This window comes from Dasypus novemcinctus, unplaced genomic scaffold, assembly GCF_030445035.2.
Source record: "Dasypus novemcinctus isolate mDasNov1 unplaced genomic scaffold, mDasNov1.1.hap2 scaffold_435, whole genome shotgun sequence".
In the NCBI taxonomy this organism is placed as follows: domain Eukaryota; kingdom Metazoa; phylum Chordata; class Mammalia; order Cingulata; family Dasypodidae; genus Dasypus; species Dasypus novemcinctus.
In genome coordinates, this window is record NW_026688399.1 from 18206 (window position 1) to 42535 (window position 24330).

The window sequence follows — 24330 nt, forward strand, 5'->3', positions numbered from 1 at the left end:
AGAGCCTCGCTGTGTGTTCACGTACGCGTTATTTACAAGTTAAGTTACACAGCAGCTCCACAGCGTGGGGAGGGTGGGGAGGGGAGGGGAGGCGCTGGCCGCTGCGCCTGCGCACAGTCCCCTCAGGCCTCGGGGCACGCGTGCACGCCGGGCTCGGGCTCCAGCCCCAGCGCCACCAGGGCTCCCACCAGCAGCTTCTTCACGGGCGTCGGGGGCGAGTGCGACGGCATCAGCTGCAGGAGAAAGGCGGCTGGCGGGGGCCCGCAGCGGAGAGGTGGGACAGGCCTGCCCCCGCCCGCCGCCCCCCCTGGCTAGCCCCGAGGGACTCGCCTTGTCCAGGTGGTGGCGGCAGATGAGGCCGCTGGAATTCAGGTAGAAGGTGGAGTAGGCGTCGTAGGTCCTGGGGAAGGAGAGCGCCTGGCCTGAGCCAAGGCCCGGCCTCCCGCCAGGAAGCACACGCCCTGTCCAGGAAGTCGGGGCGCCTGCGCGCGCCGGGGAGTCCCGGTGCCGAGGCGCGCGTCCTCGGGGTCCTACGCTGTGCTAGCCCTCGCCAGGGCCTGCCTTTAGGGCACTGTGGGGGACCACGGGCCAGGAGACCACCGCCCCGAGGCTCTCCTCGGCCGGAAGGGACCCGCGAGGCCCCGAGCCTTGGCCAGGCCAGGCGGGGCCCTGCCTCCTACCGGTACAGCTCGTCCTTGTCGCGCTTGTAGAAGCGCAGGAAGAGCATGTGCACGGGCAGCCCCACGAGGCGCCAGCGGGCCTGCAGCGTCCAGTTCTCGGGGTGGCGGGTCAGCTGCAGGACCTCCAGCCGCAGTTGTGCAAAGTAGTTCCAGGCCATGAAGCGGCAGAGGGTCAGAGACAGCACGTACCAGGCCCGGCCCCTGCAGGGAAGGAAGGGAGCAGCCCGTGGGCGGGGGCAGGGGTGAGGGCGGGCACAAGGGACCTCCGCTGAGGAGCCTGAGGGGCTGGGGGGTCGGGGAGCACCCAGGAGGGGAGGGGTGCGGCCGGGTGCGCCTCCCCAGGGACGCCCTGCTCCCGGGACCTGCTCCCCAGCCCCCCTGCTCCGTGGCCCCCTGCTCCCTGGCCCCCCCTGCTCCGTGGCCCCCTGCTCCCCCCAGGCCCCCCCCCCCCCCCACCGCCTCACTTGGTGCGCAGGCGCAGGACCTCATTGATGAACTCCACGTCCGCCGAGTAGAGGGTGTAGTCGTGCGAGTGGAGCAGCAGGGTGGGGAGCTGGGGGCAGGAGGACGGGCAGCCGGGGCTGCGGCGACTACGGGTGCCTGCGCCGCCCTTCGGGGTGAAAGGCCGCCCGGTCCCCTTTGCGTCCCCACACGCTGCTGCGGCGCGCCTTCCCTGGGGAAGCGGAGGCGCGTCACGGGCCCCCCGCGGTCACCAGAGGCCCCCGTGGGCAGGCCGCCCGGGCCGGCTCACCTCGTGCCGCAGCCGCTCGTACATGACAGCCAGGTGCTCCTCCATGCCGGGGTCCCCGGACGGGGTGGCGGGGGGCGGGTGGGCGGCGCCAGGGGCTTGGAAGGGGACCAGAGCCCCGGGGCAGGGGCAGGGGGGTCTCTCAAACAGGCTCCGGAGCCCGTCCAGGCAGCCCCCGTGCAGCTCAGGCCCCGGGCCCTCCTCCCACAGGGAGCCGAGGGCCTGCGCCTGCGGGGCCGGCGGCCGGGGCGCCTGGGGGAGCCGAGGGGGACACGGGCGCAGGGCCGGCCGCAGGAGGGGCGGCGGCGGAGAGGCGGCGGACAGGGGCCAGAGGGGTGGGAGCGGCAGCGCCCGTGCAGAGAGCCGGTCCTGCAGGAGGAAAGCAAGGCCAGCTGCCCGGGCCCGCGGTCCCGGGGCGGCGCAGGGCGCCCGGCTCCCTCAAGGCGGGGGGTGGCCTCACTGCGCTGGCTTGAGTTTGGGGTCACGCCACCTCTTACAGCGGAGGTTTTGACGAGTGACCCAGCAACACGCTGAGCAGCAGTAACCGGCTTTAACCCGTGGGGGTGGGACCGCGCGGCCTGCAGCTCCGCGCCCGAGTGCGAGGCCTGCGCAGAGAAAAGCAGTCTCTAGGGGAGCGTGGAGGCTTTCCTAAGGGCCAGTCGCGCCAGGCGGCCGTGGGCACGCTCAGTCCTGCGCCGGTTCCCTATAAACGCCCTGAACGGGGACAAGGCCTCGCTGGGCCACTAACCGCTGCCGGGGACGGCACAAGGTGCGAAGGGCCCTGGAAACGTAAGCTGCGCGGGGCGGGCCTCTGCGGGCACACCCGGGCAGGGTTCGGGGCGCCCTGGCCCACGGCCCGAGCGCGAGGGAGTGCCCTCCTGGAGCCAGGCTCTATGACACCCGTCCCCCCACACGCGTGGCCACCTCGCCGCTGGGGACAGGCCTGAGCGGGGACCCCAGGCTGGCCTTCCTGCCCCGGCCGCGACCAGGCGGATGCGTGGAGCATGGGTCAGACGCCCGCAGGCGCGATGCAGCAGGAAGGATGCCCGCAGGCCGGGTGCCTGCAAGTCCATTGGGCCGCAGGCCGGGCGCCCGCAGGTCAGATGCCCGCAGGCAGGATGCCCGCAGGCGGGATGCCCGCAAGTCCACTGGGCTGCAGGTCGGATGCCCACAGGTCGGATGCCCGCAGGCCCACTGGACCGCAGGCTCCGGCCGCCGACCTCCCCGCCTGCCCTTCAAATCACCTCCAGCCACAGGTAACCGCGCAACCCGGGCGCCCCGCCCTGCCCCGCCGCGCCCCGCTCCGGCGAGCGCCAGGCACCCGCACCCCGCTCCCGCTCCCGCTGCCTGCGACCCCCGCCCGCGAGGCGCGCGCGTGGGGCGGGGCGGCGGGGCGGCGGGGCGCCACTGCGCCTGCGCGGAGCCGGACCTGGTCCCACGCGCCGGCCTCGAGGGTCTCCCCGCCCCTTCCCGGGTCTCACCTGGGGTCGAGCCTGGTAGGCGCGGAGGCAGGGCCCGAGACGCCGGGCCGCCCCCCGGCCGGGGTGGTACATGGTCTTGCGGAGTGGCGAGCGCTCCCGCGGGCCTCGGGCCTCCGGCCTCCTCGCAGGGCGCGCTCGCCGGGAGCGGCTCCGCGGAGGGCAGAGGGGGCGAGGGCCACGCGGGGAAACGGAGACGCCGCGCGCCTGCGCACTGCGGACGCCCGGGGAGCGGCCGAGGCGCTCGGGCTGCAGTCAGTGCGCCTGCGCGCGCCGGCCCGATGGCCGCTCCAGCGCGCTTGCGCAGCAAGTTAGCGGCCCGGCGGCTGCCCCAGCGCGCTTGCGCGGCAGGTTAGCGGCCCGGCGGCAGCCCCAGCGCGCTTGCGCACAGCTGAGTGGAGACGGGGTGGGACCACCCGAGCCAAGGGGTCCTTAAGCGAATGACGAGCTGATGAAGAGCTCTTACGATAAAATAAATATTTTTATTACTCAGGTTAAAAGTGAGGTACAAACGACTTGGAGCTAAGCCTGCTGAATGAGCGAATGAATGAGTGAACGCGCCCTCGGCCGGCGGCGCGGGGACCTCACGCGTCCGGGGCGCGGGGTCCCGGGGTCACCAGGGCCTGGTGCCGCGGCGCTCCTGCAGGGTGCGAATGAACCTGGCGTTGAACATGTCCCCGCCCGCGGCCCGAGGCGGAGCAGGTGGCGCCGGGGGAGGCGCGCTGGGCGCCGGCTCCTCCCCACACCTGTGCTCGCCGGCACACCTGGCAGGTGGGAGGAGAGGGAGCAGCAGGGCTATTAAACGGGATTCAGACCCCACGCTTAAGGTCTGGCTGGCGCTCGGGCCACGTTCTGATGGAAAGGACACTGGAAGGCTATGAGGCTGAAGCACAAGGGGCTCCCAAAGGGAATCCCCAGGGGACCCCACCGGGAGAGGCTCGAGGCGTCGGGTAGAGGGACAGGGGGAGGAGCTGGTACCCAGGTCAGACTGAGGAGGGAGAGGCAGCTGGGGGGGGGGGTGTGCACGCTGCGGGTGGACTCAGCTCACCTGGGCTCTGGTCCCTGGTCCCCCGGCTTCCACTCTTGGTTGCCTGTGGAAACAGCAGGTGTGCGCGTAGGAAGGCTGCAGAAGGGTGGGACCTGGCCTACTTGAATTGAAGATAAGGAGGCATAAGTACTTACCTGTGGCAGGGGAGGAGGCATTCAAACCCCCATGGCGGCTGTAGCAGCAGCTTTGGGCTACCAGCCCTGGGGGAGCCCCCCTGAAGGAGAAAGGGGAGGTGATGGGGAAGAGGCTACAGGACGCAAGGTGGGTGGGTGTGGAGGAATCAGGGGAGAGCAATGAAGGAAAAGCACAATCTAAGCATGCCCCAGAAATGGAGGGGGCGCTCACTCCAGACTCCAAGATTTCCTGGAGCGGTCCTGACTTGTGACTTCATTCTAGGTGAAGTACTGTGGTAAACGCAGGGCTGAATGGGATCAAATCAGGGCATAAAAACAGGCTAACAAATAGGCAAAGAAGAAGTTGTTGGACCAGATTTGGGAAACATGGTTGGTTACTTTAGGTACAGGATACCTCAGAGGACAACAGGACTCAAGGCAAAATTTAAGAGGAAAAGACAGAGACGACAGAGTGTTGGCCTCTTGATGGAGTATGGAATTGTGTTGAGAGATCCAAGGGGTTAGCAAGGCAAGGGCAGGAAATCACAGCGGGACAGCAATCCAGGAACAGCTGGGAGGCGACCAGTGGATTCCAGAGATGCTATTAAATTCTGACACCTCAGCAAGGGCAGGCCTGGGGTAAAGGGTAGAAGGAACTGGGAGAGAGCTGGAGACGGGAGGGACTGGGGGACCAGATAGAGAAGCCTTCCAGTGCAACCCTTGGATTCCCCTAGAGACCCAGAGAACCTGCCAGTAAACCCAGCGACTCAGATGGGGACGGGACACCAGGTCCGAGAGCAACAGGGTCCTGAGCGACGCACAAATGAGGACAAACGAGGTTGAGACCTTAAGTGTTGTTTTCATTGAAAATGTCAATTTAAGAAAACAGAAAACTCACACTTTATTCAGACAACACTGAAAGATAGAAGAAAAGGGAGGAGTGAGTGGGGAACGAGGGAGAGCCTGCTCCCAAGGACTGGGGGAATTGGGTGGGAGGGACCTGATCTGCTACACTGGGGTGGGGGAAGGAAGGAGCAGCGAAGGAGGCTCTTGTTGCAGAAGAAGGCAGGCAGGCAGCCGGGAAGGGTGGCCTCGGCCACCTCAAGGCAGCCTCAGCACATGGGGATCCACCCACCTGGCCACTGGGGGGGGATCCACCCACACCTGGCCACTAGGGGGATCCACCCACACCTGGCCACGGAGGGATCCACCCATGCCTGGCCACCGGGGGGATCCACCCACACCTGGCCACGGAGGGCTCCACCCATGCCTGGCCACCGGGGGGGATCCACCCACACCTGGCCTACTGGAGGGATCCGCCCACACTGGGCCACTGGGGGATTCGCCTGCACCTGGCCACTAGGGGGATCCACCAACGCCTGGCCATTGAGGGATGTGCCCACACCTGGCCACAGGTGGATTCACCCACGCCTGGCCCACTGGAGGGATTCGCCCTCGCCCACGCCGGGCCACTGGGGGGATCCGCCCATGCCTGGCCACTGAGGGGATCCACCCACTCCTGGCCACTGGGGAGATCCGCCCGCACCTGGCCACTAGGGGGATCCACCGGCGCCTGGCCACTGGGGGGATCTGCCCACACCTGGCCACCAGGGGGGATCCACGACACTGGGGGAGATCCACTGGCCTGGCCACTGGGGGTGGGGAGGATCCCGCCGGCATCTGGCTACTGTAGGATCCGCACCTGTACCTGGCCACCTGGGGGGGGCGGAATCCGTGCCTGGCTACAGGGGCGATGGCTGCTAGAGTGAATTCCAGGACCTAGCAGACCCCTGAGACAGAGGCTTACCTTCTGAAACATGGCTAAGAATGGTCCCAGGATGCTTGCTGGGATCTACTGCCAAGAAAGCAGCCGCCTCTGAATGGATGTGGGGGTGGGGGACAGGGTGGGTCTCTGTAGAGACCCCAGGCAGACCCCTGGCACTCAGACCACAAGACTTGTGGCTGTGGAAGGGTTGGCAATGGTGAGTGGACCCCTCGGGAGCTGGCAGTTTCTGGAGGCCCTTGTCCTACCTGACTGGACCATGGGCTGGCTTGAGCAGACTGAAGGGGCAAGCCTGGCAGGCAGTGGGCAGAGGTGGTATGAGAGCCGCTGCACCGACAGGCTTGAGAGGTTTCTCTGGCAGAGGAGGCGCTTGGACCTTCGTGTTGTTCTAGAGCCTGAGAGCGAGCAACGAGCAACGTGTGCTGCTCAGGTGATCAGGGAGACAGGGCGAGGAGCTGCGGCAGACTGGGAGAGTCCAGAGCCCAAGGCTACAGCAGACTGGGAGAGTCCAGAGCCCAAGGCGGGGGAGCGGGGCACTTCCTGGGGCCCAAGGTGGGGGGGGGGGGGTCTTCCCAGGGCCCAAGGCAGGGAACAGGGCACTTCCTGGGGCCCAAGCCAGGTGAGGAGGGGACTTCCTGGTGCTCGAGGCAGGGGAGCGGGGCACTTCCTGGGTCAAGAGAAGCTGCAGAAGATGACCCTGACAGCCCAGCTGTCCAGGCAAGGGGGCGAGGGAAGCTCGTGGGCTCCACCAGGTCCACCCACTCCTGGGGATGCAGGGAAGGCCTGGGGGCGCTCAGGGGAGGGCGTGTCAGTACCGACTCTCCTCGCAGCGGGGGAGGGAGCTGGGGAAGGAGGGTGCGGCAGGACGAAGGGAAAACGGGGGAGAGAAAAACAAAGAGAAGTCAGAGGGGCAGAGAAGCTGGAGAAGAGCCAGGACACGCCCCCCGTGCCCGCCGCCGCTGGGCCCCGCCGCAGCGAGGAGCCTCGACCTCCCGTCCAGGAGGCGCGTGCCCGCCCCGCCCACTGGGCTCTGCGGATCTTGCCCCTGCCCCCAGCTTCCACTTGAGAACGAGGGTCCCAGGGCGCTGCGCCGCCCCACAGGCGCGGGCTCCCGCTCCCTCCGCCGCCCTGGGCGAGGGCTCGGCCTCGCGGAGCCGGCCTACCTGGTGCGGCGCCGCGGGGCTGGGCTGCCCCCGGGGTCTGCGGCCAGCAGGAGACGCGCGGCGGGGTGCGGGGGGCAGAGGCGCAGCGAGCGCAGCAGCTCCTGCTCCGGCACGAAGGGGCGCAGGGGGCCGCGCTCGGGCGAGTGGCCGAGGCTGCTGGAGCGGGGGGCGGGCTGGGCTGCCGGCGTGGCGCGGCGCGGGGCCCTGTTGAGGGGCCACGGGGGCTCCACGGCCACCTTCAGAACTGGGCGGAGGGCAGAGGAGAGAAGACGGGAAGGCAGTCACCAGCGCGCCCCGCCTGGTGGGAAGGCAGCGCCCGGGCCGCCCCGCCCGCGCTCCTCTCTGTGCCCGGCGCTCCTCGGCTCTCCCCCACTCTTCCCCGCACTCCACGGCTCTCCCCCACTCTTCCCCGCACTCCACGGCTCTCCCCCTTGCTCCTCCCTTGCTCCCCGCGTCCTCAGCTCTTCACCGCACTGCTCTAGCCCGGCTCCTCGGCTCTCCCCCTTGCCCCCCCTTGCTCCTCGGCTCTCCCCCTTGCCCCCCCTTGCTCCTCGGCTCTCCCCCTTGCCCCCCCTTGCTCCTCGGCTCTCCCCCTTGCCCCCCCTTGCTCCTCGGCTCTCCCCCTTGCCCCCCCCTTGCTCCTCGGCTATCCCCCACGCTCCTCCCTGCACTCCACAGCTCTTCCCCGCACTCCACGGCTCTCCCCCTTGCCCCCCCTTGCTCCTCGGCTCTCCCCCACGCTCCTCCCTGCACTCCACAGCTCTTCCCCGCACTCCACGGCTCTCCCCCTTGCTCCTCGGCTCCTCCCCGCACTGCTCTGCCCTAGCCCGCACTCCTCGGCTCTCCCCCTTGCTCCTCCGCTCTCCCCCGCGTCCTCGGCTCGCCCGGCGTCCCCGTCACGGTCGGGGGAGCTTTGGCGCTCACACACGGCGCGTCCCGTCCAGCCCCTTACATTCGCGGTCACTGGAGGAGTACGGCTTGATGTCCCCCTCGGCTCTCCTGGGCGGCAGCTTCCGCGCTGGAGCTGGTGGAGGGCACGCAGTCAGCCTCGGCGGGCGCACCTCCCGCCCGCGCCCGCGCCCGCCCCTTCCTCCAGGTCGCGGCTCCGCTTGGCGCAGGGCCGGCTTCGGGGCGACGCCGGCACACGGAGAGGCTCTTGCGCGGGCGCCGCTGAGCGCTGCCGAGCACGGCCAGAGGGGCTCGGCCTAGGTTAGGGGGACGCGGCCAAGCGGCCGCGAGCTCTGACGTCAGTGGGCTGCGGTGGCCCCCGCTGGACCACCAGGGGCCCTGGGGCCCTCTAGATGGGACCGGTAAAGCCGAGTTCATCAGTTGCTTGGGAGGGTGTGGGGAGGCGGGGGCGGGACAACCTCCCCCTCCCGTGAGGGTCTTCGGAGCCCCGCACTCCCGGAGCTCGCCTCGGCCCCTGGGCCGCCTCCCAGGGAGCCCCCTGCCCTGCAGCGCTTTACAGCGTCGCCCCGTGGGCCCCGGCTCCAGCCTCCCGGCTCTCAGGGCTCACGGCCCCACAGGGTCTGCAGGCAGCAGGAGCTGGGAAGGGCCGCCTTGGAACCAGAGCAGCTGTGAAACCCCCGACGGTGCAGCCACGGGCGGGCCGCGTCCGGGTCCTGGCCACCGAGGAGCAGGCGGCTGCGAGCGGTCACCGCCAGCAGGTGTGCAAGGAGGACTCCGGGGTCCCCCAGCTCGCTCCCTGGCTGGAGGCGCGAGTTCCTAGCCATGCTCAACAGCCGTCTGCAGGCTGGATGTCACGTCACAGCTGCCCTGCACGACTGCCTGCCCCGCCTGCCCCTCCTGCCCACGTCCGCAGGCTGGACGTCAGGTCAAAGCCACCCTGCACGACTGCCTGCCCCTCCTGCCCACGTCCGCAGGCTGGACGTCAGGTCACAGCCGCCCTGCACGACTGCCTGCCCCTCCTGCCCACGTCCGCAGGCTGGACGTCAGGTCACAGTTGCCCTGCACGACTGCCTGCCCCGCCTGCCCATCTCTGCAGGCTGGAAGTCACATCACAGCTGCCCTGCATGACTGCCTGCCCCTCCTGCCAACGTCCGCAGGCTGGACGTCAGGTCACAGCTGCCCTGCACGACTGCCTGCCCTGCCCACGTCCCAGGCTGGACGTCAGGTCACAGCCGCCCTGCACGACTGCCTGCCCTGCCCACGTCCGCAGGCTGGACGTCAGGTCACAGCTGCCCTGCACGACTGCCTGCCCCTCCCGCCCATGTCTGCAGGCTGGACGTCAGGTCACAGCTGCCTGCACGACTGTCTTCCCCGCCCTCTCACGTCTGCAGGCTGGACCTCAGGTCACAGCTGCCTGCATGACTGTCTGCCCCGCCCGCCCACCTCTGCAGGCTGGACGTGGCGTCACAGCTGCCCTGCACGACTGCCTGCCCCACCCGCCCACCTCTGCAGGCTGGACGTGGCGTCACAGCTGCCCTGCACGACTACCTGCCCCTCCTGCCCACGTCCGCAGGCTGGACGTCAGGTCACAGCTGCCCTGCACAACTACCTGCCCCTCCTGCCCACGTCCGCAGGCTGGACGTCAGGTCACAGCTGCCCGGCACAACTGCCTGCCCCGCCTGTCCCACACTGCTGAGGAGCCTGAGGGAGCTCCAAGGACCCGCTGACCGCCCGAGGCACCAGCAGCCCTCACCAGGCTCCAGGAAGTGGGCTGGGTTAAAATGTGGCTGAGTACAAAGAGCAGCCCTGGAGGACAACGTCCAGGCAGCGGCTGCTGGAGCCCTGGCTGCTCCCTGCTCCAGAATTCCCCGGAGCGGCCCTGGGCGCCCTGGCCGACACCGCCTGCACCTCCACCCCTTCAACGCAGGTTTACCAGCAGGCGGGGGCTCAACCACGGCAGCACGAGAGCGTCGGGCGGCCCTCAGAGAGGGAGCGGGGGGCCCTGTGAGGAGGAAGAGGTGGTGCCCCTCAGTGAGGGCTGGGGTCCTCGAGTCCACCTCCTTCCTTCCCCTCACCCCAACAACACGACCACCACAAGGCAAGACGACTTAACTTACGGTGCTGATGGGCAAAGAAGCCTTCAAAGATGACGAAGTTGTTCACCTAGAAGAGGAAGCAGGCACAAGAGCTGTCCACTCGGCCACTCGGCACGCCCTGGGCAGGACCAGTGCCAGACAGGACCTGGCAGCTGATCCTAACATTCAGAGGAAATCGCAAGGCGCCCCGCGCAACCAGAGCACCTTGGAAGAGGACAGTGTTGGTGAGCGCACATTTCCTGAACTCGAGACTTACTACAAAGCAATCAAAATAGAGGGTACTGGAACAAGGACAGACACACAGATCAACGAAGAACTGAGAGGCCATAAAGAGGCCAGTACCTGCAAGGTCAGCTTATTTTCAAATGAGGTGCCGAGCCCATAAAACGGGGAAAGAAGAGTTTTTTCAACAAATCATGCATGGACAACTGGATATCTGCATGCAAGAATTTGGACCCCTTCCTCACACCATATACAAAAATTAACTCAGAACGGATGACAGACTGAAAGGTCAGACCAAATTCTTAGTTTTTTTTTTTCTTAGTAGTTTTATGATACATCACATACCATACAATCTATCCAAAGTGCATAATCAATGGTTTTTTGTATAATCACAACGTTGTACATTCATCACCACAAAAAGTTTTAGAACAGTTTCATTACTTAATAAAGAAAACCTCTACACCTCTTTGCAGTCATCTCTCAAATCCCTCTATCCTTTCCCAGCCCTATATAACCTCATCTAGTTCCATCTCCATATTTTTTTTTTTTTGAAGGTACCAGGGAATGGCCACTATTAAAAAGACAGAATTACAAGTGTGCGAGAGGATGTGGAGAGATAGGAACACTTAGTCGCTGCTGGTGGGAATGCAGAATGGTGCAGCCACCATGGAGGACTGTTTGGCAGTTCCTAAGGAAGCTGCATATTGACTTGCCAATACCCCTGCAATACCACTACTGGGTATACACCCAGAAGGACTGAAAGCAGTGACACAGACAGACACCTGCACACCGATGTTCACAGCAGCATTATTCACGATCGCCAAAAGCTGGAAACAACCCAGGTGTCCATCAACGGATGAGTGGACAAACAAACTGTGGTGTATTCACAGGATGGGACATGATGCAGCTATAAGAAGAAATGAAGTCGTAAAGTTTATGACAACATGGATGAACCTAGAGGACATTATGTTGAGCGAAGAAAATCAGACACAAAAGGACAAACCCTGTATGCATGATTATGAACCAAATATATTGTGTAACATATTGTATGATTCAAAAACAGTTTATAGGTATCCCATTTAATTGAGGAACGTATGTTTTCAGTCAACTGCTCTTTAAAAAATTTTTGTTTATATTTTCAATTATTAAATGTAGAAAATAAAGTTTAAAAAAAAGATGGTACCAGGGATTAAACGCAGGACCTCTCATGTGGGAGGCAGGCGCTCAGGCACCGAGCCACAGCCACTCCCCGTGTGGGAGGCAGGCGCTCAGGCACCGAGCCGCAGCCACTCCCCGTGTGGGAGGCAGGCGCTCAGGCACCGAGCCGCAGCCACTCCCCGTGTGGGAGGCAGGTGCTCAGGCACCGAGCTGCAGCCACTCCCCATGGTGCCATCTTTATAAACTGATTTATATTTACAGTTTATATAAGTAGAATCACACAATACGTAGTACTTTGTGTCTGGTTTCTTTCATTAGCATAGTGTTTTTATTAGCCTGATATTAATATCTTGTAACATTAACATACATAACAGTTGTTTATTTTCAAAAAAAAAGTCTTATATATGTAATATTACCCATATTCTATTTCATGAGGTTTTACGGCACTGTACAGCCCCATGTTACATTTTTTTAGCTTTCCTTTCAGCAATATACATGACCTTTGACTTTCTTTTCAACCAGTCATACCTATATAACAGTATGCTAATTACGAACATTATATTGTGCTTTCACCTTTTATATTTGCTTTCAAAGATTAACACATAACCTTTTTACCAATTCTGCACAAGTTAACCCTCAGCTTTCCACTCTCTAACCTCCTTCTATTTTCTAGTGACCCATATTCTAGTTATTAACTCCATGAGTTTACACAATATATACTAACAACAGCTAGAGCTAACATTTTAATACCATTAGAAGGAAATGTGTAAGTCTTTGTGACCTTGAATTTTGCAAGCTTCTTAAATATGACATCAAGAAAGCACAAGCAACAAAGGAAAAATTTGATAAATTAGACTTCGTCAAGGTTTTGTGCTTCAGAAGACACAATCAAAAAAGTGATGGGGAAAAAAAACAGTGATGGGAAGTGGATGTAGCTCAAGCGATTGGGCTTCCGCCTACCACATGGGAGGTCCGGGGTTCAGTTGCCAGCGCCTCCTGGAAAAGGGAAGCTGGTGCAGCAGGCGGGCACAGATGAGCAGATGCAACAAGATGCTGCAGCAAGAGACACAAAGAGGAAAGACAACGAGAGATACAACAAAGCAGGGAGCTGAGGTGGCTCAGGTGATTGGGCACCTCTCTTCCACATGGGAGGTCCCGGGTTCCATTCCCGGTGCCTCCTAAAGAGAAGACAAGCAGACAGAGCACACAGCACATGGACACAGAAAGTAGACAGTAACTGCAAACAACCGGGGGTGGGGGGGATAAATAAAATAAAATCTTAAAAAAAAAAAATTAAGAGACAACTCACAGAATGAAAGAAAATAATTGCAAATCTTATTGCCTAAGGGTCTAGTATTTAGAATGTGTAAAGAACTCTAAGAACTCAACAACAAAACAGAACACAATTAAAAAACGGTCAGTGCTTGCTTAGACAGCACATATACTAAAACTGGAAGGATACAGAGAAGATTGGCATGGCCCCTGAACAAGGATGACATGCAAATTCGTGAAGCATTCCTTATTTCTCAAAGTTTTGTATTTTCAGTGTCTCTTGATTGGTTTTGCTAGTAATTCTGTAAATTGCACATTTGCAGTATGAGGTTTTTTCCCTTTTCTACAATTTGAAACTGATGCTTCACCTTTCCTTTAATAAACTATTTAAAATAAGGGGGGGGGGAGGCCAAAGAATGAGAAAAGCCATTTCTCTAAAGAAGATATACAAATGGCCGACAAACACATGAAAAGATGCCTGGCATCATTAGTGATTAGGGAAGTGCAAATCAAAGCCACAATGAGATACCAGTGCATACCCACAAGGACGACTGTAATCAAAAAGCAAAAACTAACAAGTGTTGATGAGAATGTGGAGAGACTGGAAAGCTGATGCACTCTGATGGAAAGTGAAACATTGTAGCCGTGGGGAAGACTCTGGCAGCTCCTCAAAATGTTACACACAGGATTATGATGTGACCCAGCAGTTTCACTCCTAGGTATACACCCAAGAGAACTGAAAGCACGAACATTCACAGCAGCATTATTCACAACAGCCAAAAAGTGTTAACCACCCAGTGTCCATCAGCTGATAAAATGTGGTCTAGCCATGCAATAAAATATTGTTCAGCCATAAAGAGGAAGGTGCTGATACATGCTACGGAATGGACAAACCCTGAAGACATCATGGTAAGTGACGTCAAAGAGAAACGGCCACATGCTATATGATTTCACTTAAAATGAAATGTCTTTAATAGGCAAAGCCATGGCAACACAAAGTAGACGGATGGTGGGCAGAGGTTACGGCAGGGGCAGGGAGGGGATGGGGCGTGCCTGCGTCACAAAGACAGGGTTCAAGACTGATGAAAATATTCTGGAATTGGGGCTGAGTTGCACAGGAGTGTGAATATATCCAAAACCACTGATTTATATATTTTAAATCTGTATTAAAATGGTAATTTTATGACATGTGGAACAAAAAACCTAGAAATCCGGGGAAAATCCATTTACAATAGCACCAAAAAGACTCAGATACCTAGGAATCCATTTAACCAAAAAAGTACAGGACCTACATGCAGAAAACTACAGAACAAGGCTGAAAGAAATCAGTGAAGACCTAAACAGTGGAAAGACATTCCATGTTCACGGATTGGAAGACTAAAGATCGTTAAGACATCAGTCCTACCCAAACTGATTAAGGCACAAGGCACTATCAATCAAAATTCCAACAGCTTACTTTACAGAAATAGAAAATGACTGAATTCATTTGGAAGGGAAAGTGCACCCAAATAGCCAAAAGCATTCTAAAATAGAAGAGCGATGTGGGAGGAATTTCATTGCCTGACCTTGAAACATATTACAAAACTACCGTGGTCAAAACAGCATGGTACTGGCATAAAGGCAGACACAGCAATCAGTCAAGTAGAATCGAGGGTCCAGAAATAAACCCTTGCCTATACAGTCAAATGGTTTTTGATAAACCTACCAAGTCCATGCTAATGGGACAAAAGAGGTTCTTGCAACAAATGGTGATGGGAGAACTGGATATCTACAATCAAAAGAATGGAGAGGACCCCTACCTCATTCCCCCAAGATCAACTCCAAATGGATTAAAGACCTAAATATGAACGCCAGGACCATAAAACAATTAGAAGAAAATGTAGGGAAACATCTTCAAGACCTTGTAGCAGGTTGTGGTTTCTTGGACTTTACACCCAAAGCACAATCAACAAAAGAAAAAAATAGATAAATGGGACCTTCTCAAAATTAAACACTTTTGTATCTCACAGGGCTTTGTCAAAAAGGTTAAAAGGTAGCTGACTTAGGAGAAAATACTTGGAAATCATATGTCCAATAAGTGTTCAATACCCATGATATATACGATCTGAAGAGAAACCAGAGTATATTACCCATGATATACAAAGAGATGCTACAACTCAACAATAAAGACAAACGACCTGATTAAAAAATGGGCAAAAGACTTGAACAGACATTTGCCCAAAGAAGAAATACAAATGGCAAAAAAATAGATAAAAAAATCTTCAATGTCACTAATTAGGGAAATGCTAATTAAAACTACAATGAAGGAAGTGGATTTGGCCCCATGGATAGAGCATCTGCCTACCACATGGGAGGTCCACGGTTCAAACCCAGGGCCTCCTGACCCATGTGATGAACTGGCCCACGTGTAGTGCTGATGCACTTCCTCTCCAACACTTGTAGTTCTCTGTCTTTTTAATAGTGGCCGTTCTGATAGGTGTAAAATGATATCTTTTTTTTTTTTAATTTCTCTTCCCTTCCCTCTCCCCACTTGTCTGTTTTCTGTGTCCATTCACTGTGTGTTCTTCTGTGTCCACTTTTATTCTTGTCAGTGGCACCCAGAATCTGTGTCTCGTTTTGTTGCATCATCTTGCTGCATCAGCTCTCCATGTGTGCGGTGCCATTCCTAGGCAGGCTGCACTTTTTTCGCGCTGGGTGGCTCTCCTTACGTGGTGCACTCCTTGCATGTGGGGCTCCCGTATGCGGGGGACACCCCTGCATGGCAGGGCACTTCTTGGGTGCATCAGCACTACACGTGGGCCAGTTCATCACATGGGTCAGGAACAAAAGGACAAATATCGTGTGATCACGCCACTAGGAACTAAATACACTGTGTAACATATTGAATGGTTCCATTTATATCAAATGTAAATATAAATCAATTTATAAAAATGAAATTAGATTAGTGGTTATGTAGGGCTGTGGAAGGCTTGCTAAGGGGTGTGAAGTTTTTCTTTTTGGAGGAATGAAATGGTTCTAAAATGTTTAGTGGTGATGAATGCCACAACACTGTGACTATACTAAAAGCCACTACTTTGGACAGAGTGTATGGTATGTGAATATATCCCAATAAAACTGCTTAATAACTAAATAATTGTGCAAGAATAGCTAGAAACAGCAGCTATATACAGCAGTGGAAAACACAGAGATTGAGAGGTAAAGAATTTTGTCTGTTTTTTATTATTGAAATAATAAAAATGCTCTAATAATGAATGAAGTAATCAATGCACAGCTAAGTGGTTAAACCAAACACCGCTGATCGCATACGTTGGATGAACTGTATGCTTTATCAGTAAGTACCAGTAAAATTGATTTAAGAAAAAAAAAAAAAACACCCTGGACCCTACTTTTAAGTTTTCCCAGGACCCAGGGTAGAGGAGATGGTGCACAAAACGTCAGGGACGATGAGGCATCTAAAACTGTCGAAACAAAATACTTCAAAACAAAACATTAACGAGACCAAATAACATTAAGTAAACAGATACAGAAGAAAACTAAGGCTTAAGCAGGGCTCAAATGGGGGGCGCTAGACAAGGCCCGCAGGCTGGGGTCCAGGGTGGCACCTTGTCAATAACAAAGACCTGGCAATTTTAGAATGACTTCTTTTTATTCCCACGTTCGATTTGGCCTTCACGGTAGGCCCTGGAGTCGCTTCCTTAAAGAAGAGTCAACCCAGGCCTGGAGACACTGTGTGCCCGGTGCCACGCAGCCCCCGCGGCAGGGCTGGGCCTGATCCCGCACTTCTGACTGGCCACGAGCCCAGGGCAGTCCTGAGGGCCAGCTCTGGGTTCAAGTCCGGCCTCTACCATAATTCTCGAGCTGTGAACTTAGACAAGTCACTAACCTGTATAAACCCAACCGGGTTAACGACAGCACTGACTTCAAAGACGTCCCAGAATCAGCCAATACCTGGCACGTCGAGACCATACGGGGCTCGTCAAACGCTCTCCGCTTGCTATTCTATTCTGCCCTGGTCTCAGGCATCTTGGACCAGGCAGTGACGGACACCAGGTTCTGGGCTCCTGCTGCTGCGCCTGCTGCCTCTCCCTGGAGTAAGGCAGACCGCGCCCATCTCCCACTCTGGCCTCGCCGCCCTTCTCCCTGACCGGCGCGCCTGGCCCTCCAGCCACAGCCAGCGTCGCCTGCGGCCCTGCCGGCTCGAGGTGGGCGGACAGCTCTGCCCTCGCCCCTGAGCTCCTCTACACCCCAGCACTCAGCCCGCCCACGTCTGTCCACCCGACAAACGCGATGGAATCGGTCACAGGGGAGTCACGGGCCCTGCTCCCGTCCAAGGCTGGCTTGTCCTCCACCTCCCGACGCCACACTGCGGCACTCCAGCAGCAGCCGTCTCCATTTTGTTTGACATCACCAAATTTCTCTTCCTGAATCATTCTTATACTGTTAGTTCTTTCATCTGAAAAAAAAAAACCAACCCTCTCTCCATCTACTTCCCCTCTAGTTCTTGCTACTTCTTTGCTGCCGTTCAAAGTTTTTAAAAGAGGTGCCTGTTCTTGCTTTTCGCAGTGCCCTAAACCCCACTGCGGCTCCCGCTCCACTGCTGCACCGCGGCTGCTCCTAAGCTCACCAGCCACCTCAGGACGCTAAATGCAACCGTCACTTGTCCTGCGCACCCATCACTGACCAGCGGCAGCTGGCCCAGTAAGCTGTTCCTTCCTTCTGGGAGCGCTCTGTTCACCTGCCTTCCTGCTCCCCTCACTTTTAAGTATGCACCTGCCTCACTAGTCGCTCCTTGCTCTGTGCAGGTTCCTCCCGTCTTCTGTGACCTCTTAAAGAGCACCCGAGGCCCCAGACCCCTTCCCCATCTCTCCCGGGTGATTTCATCCTGCTTGCTGGAAACGCTCCACCCCAAACCTCTCCCCTGAATTTCAGAAACCGCCTGTTCCACCTGGATGAACCGCAGGTATCGTCAACTTAATGTAGTGAAGGTGGTCTCTTGATACCCCTGCCCAAGTCTGCGCTGCCACCTTGGTTAGTGCAATTCCATCCTCCAAATGCTCAGTCCGAAAGCTCCGGTCGTCCTTCCGCCACTCTCCTGTCACCAGCACACACATTCCATCGGGAAGTCTTACCCGCTCTTCCTTCAGGATATGCAGCCTCAACGTTCCCTGTCACCTCCCCTGCTGCTGTGGCTGAGCCACGCCCCTCTTCTTCAGGATCACTGCCTCCTAACGCATGCCTGCTTCTACCCTTCCCCCCTGCCATCCGTTCTCAACAGCCAAAAGCAGCTTGTTAAACGCAGCCAGATGGCGTCCACCCCCCGCTCGCCCCTGCAGGGGAGCGCCTCTCGCCAGTCCTCGCAGTGGTCCCGAAAGCCTCTGGTCCATCTCGCGGCCCTGCCCTCTGCGCTAGCCACATCAGCCCTTCCGCAGACAGCCTCCGCCCTCGTGGCTCGTGCACTAGCCCCTCGGCCTGGAATGCTCTCCCTCCAGCTAGTACCTGGCTCTTTCTTAGGTCCTTTAAGTGATACTTTCCTAGGGAGGCCTACTCTGAGGATACCATTTACCTTCCCAAGCCATGCCTCCATCCCCAACTTGGCACTCCCAAGCCCTCTTACCTGCTCTTATCAGCCATCCTGTACACTTTGTTTGTCATGTTCGTCTCCCAACTAGAATATAAGCTCCCTGGGAAAGAACTTTCACCTATTTTGTTGAATAAAGCGTTCATGGAGCCTAGAGCAGAGAAGCAGGTGCTGGATCTGTGTTTGTTGACCAACTAACTGATCACATGAATGAATGATGTTTTATTGCACATTATAAATAAAACCCTAAATCCCACATTAGATTGAATCTCCATGAGGAAAGGGAGTACATATTGTTCACTGACCAAGTCAGTAATGACCTGCATGAAAGTAAGGAGGTGAAAATGAGCTGGCTGCATTGGGGACACAGGGATGGAAAATTATTAGGTTTAGCAAATAGCCCTGACAATGAATCAAAATAGATGAGACTGAACAGCCATAGAACGAGGGGTGCTACCACGAGAGGGAAGAGCTGAGCCCAAGAAACGGACCCAACCCGGCAGACAAAAAAGAGCTTCTGGAAGGCACTTCCTTGTCCCCAAACACTAAGCCCGAGGGGCGCGCAGTGAACCCTGACCTGTGGGACGGTGGTCTCCAGGCTGTAGTGCTTGCTCAGGAACCGCAGCAGCTTCTGCGAGGGCCGGTCGACAGCCAGCTGGTGTGGTTCAACGCGCTCCTTCTGCAAGGAACGGGAGACGTGGGGCAGGAGATGCGGGGAGAGCAAACCAGCAAGGATGTGGGAGCCTCCAGGTGGAGCGGGAGGACACCGGCACCCGGGAAGGGCCCTGCGGGGAGGCGGACACCCGGGAAGGGCCCTGCGGGGACACCGGCACCCGGGAAGGGCCCTGCGGGGAGGCGGGCACCCGGGAAGGGCCCTGCGGGGACACCGGCACCCGGGAAGGGCCCTGCGGGGAGGCGGGCACCCGGGAAGGGCCCTGCGGGGAGGACACGGGCACCCGGGAAGGGCCCTGAGGGGAGGACACGGGCACCCGGGAAGGGCCCTGAGGGGAGGACACGGGCACCCGGGAAGGGCCCTGAGGGGAGGACACGGGCACCCGGGAAGGGCCCTGAGGGGAGGACACGGGCACCCGGGAAGGGCCCTGCGGGGAGGCGGGCACCCGGGAAGGGCCCTGCGGGGAGGACACCGGCACCCGGGAAGGGCCCTGCGGGGAGGACACCGGCACCCGGGAAGGGCCCTGCGGGGAGGCGGGCACCCGGGAAGGGCCCTGCGGGGAGGACACGGGCACCCGGGAAGGGCCCTGAGGGGAGGACACGGGCACCTGGGAAGGGCCCTGCGGGGAGGACACGGGCACCCGGGAAGGGCCCTGCGGGGAGGCGGGCACCCGGGAAGGGCCCTGCGGGGGGACACGGGAAGGGCCCTGCGGGGAGGACATGGGGACACGGGAAGGGCCCTGCGGGGAGGACACGGGGACACGGGAAGGGCCCTGCGGGGAGGACACGGGAAGGGCCCCGCGGGGAGGACACGGGGACACGGGAAGGGCCCTGCGGGGAGGACACGGGCACCCGGGAAGGGCCCTGCGGGGAGGACACGGGGACACGGGAAGGACCCTGCAGGGAGGACACGGGCACCCGGGAAGGGCCCTGCGGGGAGGACACGGGCACCCGGGAAGGGCCCTGCGGGGAGGACACGGGGACACGGGCACCCGGGAAGGGCCCTGCGGGGAGGACACGGGCACCCGGGAAGGGCCCTGCGGGGAGGACACGGGCACCCGGGAAGGGCCCTGCGGGGAGGCGGGCACCCGGGAAGGGCCCTGCGGGGAGGACACGGGCACCCGGGAGGACCCTGCGGGGAGGACACGGGCACCCGAGAAGGGCCCTGCGGGGACACGGGCACCCGGGAAGGACCCTGCGGGGAGGACACGGGCACCCGGGAAGGGCCCTGCGGGGAGGACACGGGCACCCGGGAAGGGCCCTGCGGGGACACGGGCACCCGAGAAGGGCCCTGCGGGGAGGCGGGCACCCGGGAAGGGCCCTGCGTGGACGCGGGCACCCGGGAAGGGCCCTGCGGGGAGGACACGGGCACCCGGGAAGGGCCCTGCGGGGAGGACACCGGCACCCGGGAAGGGCCCTGCGGGGACACGGGGACACCGGCACCCGGGAAGGACCCTGCGGGGAGGACACGGGCACCCGGGAAGGGCCCTGCGGGGAGGACACGGGCACCCGGGAAGGGCCCTGCGGGGAGGACACCGGCACCCGGGAAGGGCCCTGCGGGGAGGACACAGGCACCCGGGAAGGGCCCTGCGGGGACACGGGGACACGGGCACCCGGGAAGGGCCCTGCGGGGAGGACACGGGGACACGGGAAGGGCCCTGCGGGGAGGACACGGGGACACAGGCACCCGGGAAGGACCCTGCGGGGAGGCGGGCACCCGAGAAGGGCCCTGCGGGGAGGCGGGCACCCGGGAAGGGCCCTGCGGGGAGGACACGGGCACCCGGGAAGGACCCTGCGGTGAGGACACGGGCACCCGGGAAGGGCCCTGCGGGGAGGACGCGGGCACCCGGGAAGGGCCCTGCGGGGAGGACACGGGCACCCGGGAAGGGCCCTGCGGGGAGGCGGGCACCCGGGAAGGGCCCTGCGGGGAGGACACGGGCACCCGGGAAGGGCCCTGCGGGGAGGACACGGGCACCCGGGAAGGGCCCTGCGGGGAGGACACGGGCACCCGGGAAGGGCCCTGCGGGGAGGCGGGCACCCGGGAAGGGCCCTGCGGGGAGGACACGGGCACCCGGGAAGGGCCCTGCGGGGAGGACACGGGCACCCGGGAAGGGCCCTGCGGGGAGGACACGGGCACCCGGGAAGGGCCCTGCGGGGAGGACACGGGAAGGGCCCTGCGGGGAGGCGGGCACCCGGGAAGGGCCCTGCGGGGACACGGGGACACGGGCACCCGGGAAGGGCCCTGCGGGGAGGACACGGGCACCCGGGAAGGGCCCTGCGGGGACACGGGGACACCGGCACCCGGGAAGGGCCCTGCGGGGAGGACACCGGCACCCGGGAAGGGCCCTGCGGGGAGGACACGGGGACACGGGAAGGGCCCTGCGGGGAGGACACGGGCACCCGGGAAGGGCCCTGCGGGGAGGACACGGGCACCCGGGAAGGGCCCTGCGGGGAGGACGCGGGCACCCGGGAAGGGCCCTGCGGGGAGAACACGGGGACACGGGCACCCGGGAAGGGCCCTGCGGGGAGGACACGGGGACACGGGAAGGGCCCTGCGGGGAGGACGCGGGCACCCGGGAAGGGCCCTGCGGGGAGGACGCGGGCACCAGGGAAGGGCCCTGCGGGGAGGACATGGGGACACGGGCACCCGGGAAGGGCCCTGCGGGGAGGACACGGGGACACGGGAAGGGCCCTGCGGGGAGGACGCGGGCACCCGGGAAGGGCCCTGCGGGGAGGACACGGGACACGGGCACCCGGGAAGGGCCCTGCGGGGAGGACACGGGGACACGGGAAGGGCCCTGCGGGGAGGACGCGGGCACCCGGGAAGGGCCCTGCGGGGAAGACACGGGCACCCGGGAAGGGCCCTGCGGGGAGGCGGGCACCCGGGAAGGGCCCTGCGGGGAGGACACGGGCACCCGGGAAGGACCCTGCGGGGAGGACACGGGCACCCGGGAAGGGCCCTGCGGGGAGGACACGGGCACCCGGGAAGGGCCCTGCGGGGAGGACACGGGCACCCGAGAAGGGCCCTGCGGGGAGGCGGGCACCCGGGAAGGGCCCTGCGGGGAGGACACGGGCACCCGGGAAGGGCCCTGCGGGGAGGACACGGGCACCCGGGAAGGGCCCTGCGGGGAGGCGGGCACCCGGGAAGGGCCCTGCGGGGAGGACACGGGCACCCGGGAAGGACCCTGCGGGGAGGACACGGGCACCCGGGAAGGACCCTGCGGGGAGGACACGGGCACCCGGGAAGGGCCCTGCGGGGAGGACACGGGCACCCGGGAAGGGCCCTGCGGGGAGGACACGGGCACCCGGGAAGGGCCCTGCGGGGAGGCGGGCACCCGGGAAGGGCCCTGCGGGGAGGACACGGGCACCCGGGAAGGGCCCTGCGGGGAGGACACGGGCACCCGGGAAGGGCCCTGCGGGGAGGACACGGGCACCCGGGAAGGGCCCTGCGGGGAGGACACGGGAAGGGCCCTGCGGGGAGGCGGGCACCCGGGAAGGGCCCTGCGGGGACACGGGGACACGGGCACCCGGGAAGGGCCCTGCGGGGAGGACACAGGCACCCGGGAAGGGCCCTGCGGGGACACGGGGACACCGGCACCCGGGAAGGGCCCTGCGGGGAGGACACCGGCACCCGGGAAGGGCCCTGCGGGGAGGACACGGGGACACGGGAAGGGCCCTGCGGGGAGGACACGGGCACCCGGGAAGGGCCCTGCAGGGACACGGGGACACCGGCACCCGGGAAGGGCCCTGCGGGGAGGACACCGGCACCCGGGAAGGGCCCTGCGGGGAGGACACGGGGACACGGGAAGGGCCCTGCGGGGAGGACACGGGCACCCGGGAAGGGCCCTGCGGGGAGGACACGGGCACCCGGGAAGGGCCCTGCGGGGAGGACACGGGGACACGGGCACCCGGGAAGGACCCTGCGGGGAGGACGCGGGCACCCGGGAAGGGCCCTGCGGGGAGGCGGGCCTCGGAAGGGCCCTGCGGGGCACAGGCGCCTTCGCTCTCCATCTTGGGAGGACCCCGGCGCAGGCGGAAGCAGTACCTGCAACATGTACTGGAAGAGCTCCTGCCCGTGGCCGTGGCGCTGAAGAGACTCGTGGATGTAAAAGTCCAGAACGCAGAGCGGCTCTACCTCGTTGTGAGCCTCGCGATCGTCCTGGCAGACAGGCAACGGTAAACACCGTCAGGACCCGCTGTCTTTGCGGCTCCCTGACCCGAGGTACTGGGGCCTGAACCCGGGACCCCATCCATGCGAGGCAGGCGCTCAGCCGCTGAGCCACACCCTCTGCGGCCCCCAGCATGTTCTCAGGAACCAAGGCACGTGAACGCTCGGCGTCCAGCAGCACTCACCAGTACAAAGAGCTTCTTGTACCCAACTTTGAGGAAACCAATAATGGCTCCTTTTCCAGCCCTGCAGGAAGGGGAAAGAGAATAACGAACAGGCAAGGGGCAGCTATTTGGAAGATGCAGATCGAAGAAGGGAGTACAGCATGGAGGAGCGTGTGGCACTCACGGGCGGGCTGAAGTGTCTTTAAGCACATACATGACGTGGCGGTTACTCTGCATCCTCGAAGCACTGGTGATGGGAGCTGGAAGATGCTGGGCCTGCAGGAAGGCGGAGTTTCTGCAACTCGCTTTCAAAGCGGCCCCTGCCTCCCTTGCTGCCGCCCCCACCTGCTCTGTCCGTCCTGAGTGCCCATTACCTTGGCAGAAGCTTTGCCCAGCTCGTCCACAATGGTCATAACCTGCTGCTGCAGATCAACACTACAGAGAGAGAAGACAGTCACCCCTGAGCAGGCTCTGGGCCCAGGGCAGCCACTCCAGGGAGGACCGGCCAGCGCGGTGCTTGAGGCTCTCCTCTGACTTGGACTCTTCCAGAGTTTCTCCACCCCAGCCCTCTGGAACCCCAACTTTTGCCACACCTCCTTCCAGTGGGATGCAGCACGGCCTCCCGCCAGGCTGGTGCTGGAGGGAAGCAGGGAAGGCGGGCCAACCACGTCCTCCCGTCCTCCCGGTGGGACCGCACACTGGGCCAAGGGGTGAAAGGTCACGGCCCCAAGCACTGAGGAACCAGCCCCTAGGGCTAGGGTCAAAGGTCACCAAAGAGTAGGCCAGGGCATCAAAGGAAGCGGCCACCATCGTGAGAAGGGGGCGTGGCCCAGGGCCAGGTCAGGAGCCGAACCGCGAGAGAAGGGCCAGGGGGCGCGCTCGAGGGGTCACCGGGCTGGCATCGTGGTTCCGGGCCGGCGCGCCGGGGGCCGCAGGTGCTGGTCCAGCACCGTGATCCGCTCCGGGAGCAGCGCGTCCACGTCGAACGGGAACTCCATGGCCCATTGTGCGCGGCGGCCCCGCCCCGCGACGTCACTTCCGCCGCCGCAGCCCCCACCCCCACCCCGGCCGTCCCCCG

At 61.6% G+C, this 24330-nt stretch overlaps 2 protein-coding genes and 1 non-coding gene across 16 annotated transcripts; 1 reads left to right on the top strand and 2 right to left on the bottom strand.

Annotated features, from left to right (window-relative positions):
* Positions 1-10: 10 nt before the first annotated feature.
* On the bottom strand, positions 11-3106 carry CUNH6orf136 (chromosome unknown C6orf136 homolog). Of its 3 annotated transcripts, none has more exons than XM_058292891.2 (6): positions 2910-3106; positions 1432-1797; positions 1145-1353; positions 681-881; positions 331-400; positions 11-233 (listed from the first exon to the last, which is right to left on the bottom strand). In XM_058292891.2, the coding sequence occupies exons 1-6, from the start codon at positions 2979-2981 to the stop codon at positions 123-125; spliced, it is 1029 nt and encodes a 342-aa protein (XP_058148874.1). In that variant the 5' UTR covers positions 2982-3106; the 3' UTR covers positions 11-122. The 3 variants fall into 3 exon arrangements, with proteins under 3 accessions (XP_058148874.1, XP_058148875.1, XP_058148876.1); XM_058292892.2 differs by having other exon boundaries at positions 1165-1233; positions 2910-3104; XM_058292893.1 differs by having other exon boundaries at positions 1145-1233; positions 2910-3104.
* A 262-nt stretch (positions 3107-3368) lies between these two features.
* ATAT1 (alpha tubulin acetyltransferase 1) lies at positions 3369-24307 on the bottom strand. 12 transcript variants are annotated; one of them, XM_058292877.2, is made up of 14 exons: positions 24106-24307; positions 23627-23687; positions 23437-23528; positions 23274-23334; positions 22966-23079; positions 18826-18927; positions 10040-10085; positions 9856-9924; positions 7966-8037; positions 7014-7257; positions 6666-6692; positions 4089-4168; positions 3955-3997; positions 3369-3670 (listed from the first exon to the last, which is right to left on the bottom strand). In XM_058292877.2, the coding sequence occupies exons 1-14, from the start codon at positions 24255-24257 to the stop codon at positions 3520-3522; spliced, it is 1314 nt and encodes a 437-aa protein (XP_058148860.1). In that variant the 5' UTR covers positions 24258-24307; the 3' UTR covers positions 3369-3519. The 12 variants fall into 12 exon arrangements, 11 of the variants coding, with proteins under 11 accessions (XP_058148860.1, XP_058148865.1, XP_058148863.1 ...); XR_009184872.2 differs by lacking the exon at positions 3369-3670 and adding an exon at positions 6099-6315 and having other exon boundaries at positions 3949-3997; positions 24106-24305; XM_058292882.2 differs by lacking the exon at positions 9856-9924 and having other exon boundaries at positions 24106-24306.
* LOC111762196 (U6 spliceosomal RNA) lies at positions 12819-12925 on the top strand. Its single transcript, XR_002795371.1, has one exon. It is a non-coding gene; the product is annotated as a U6 spliceosomal RNA (small nuclear RNA).
* Positions 24308-24330: the final 23 nt, after the last annotated feature.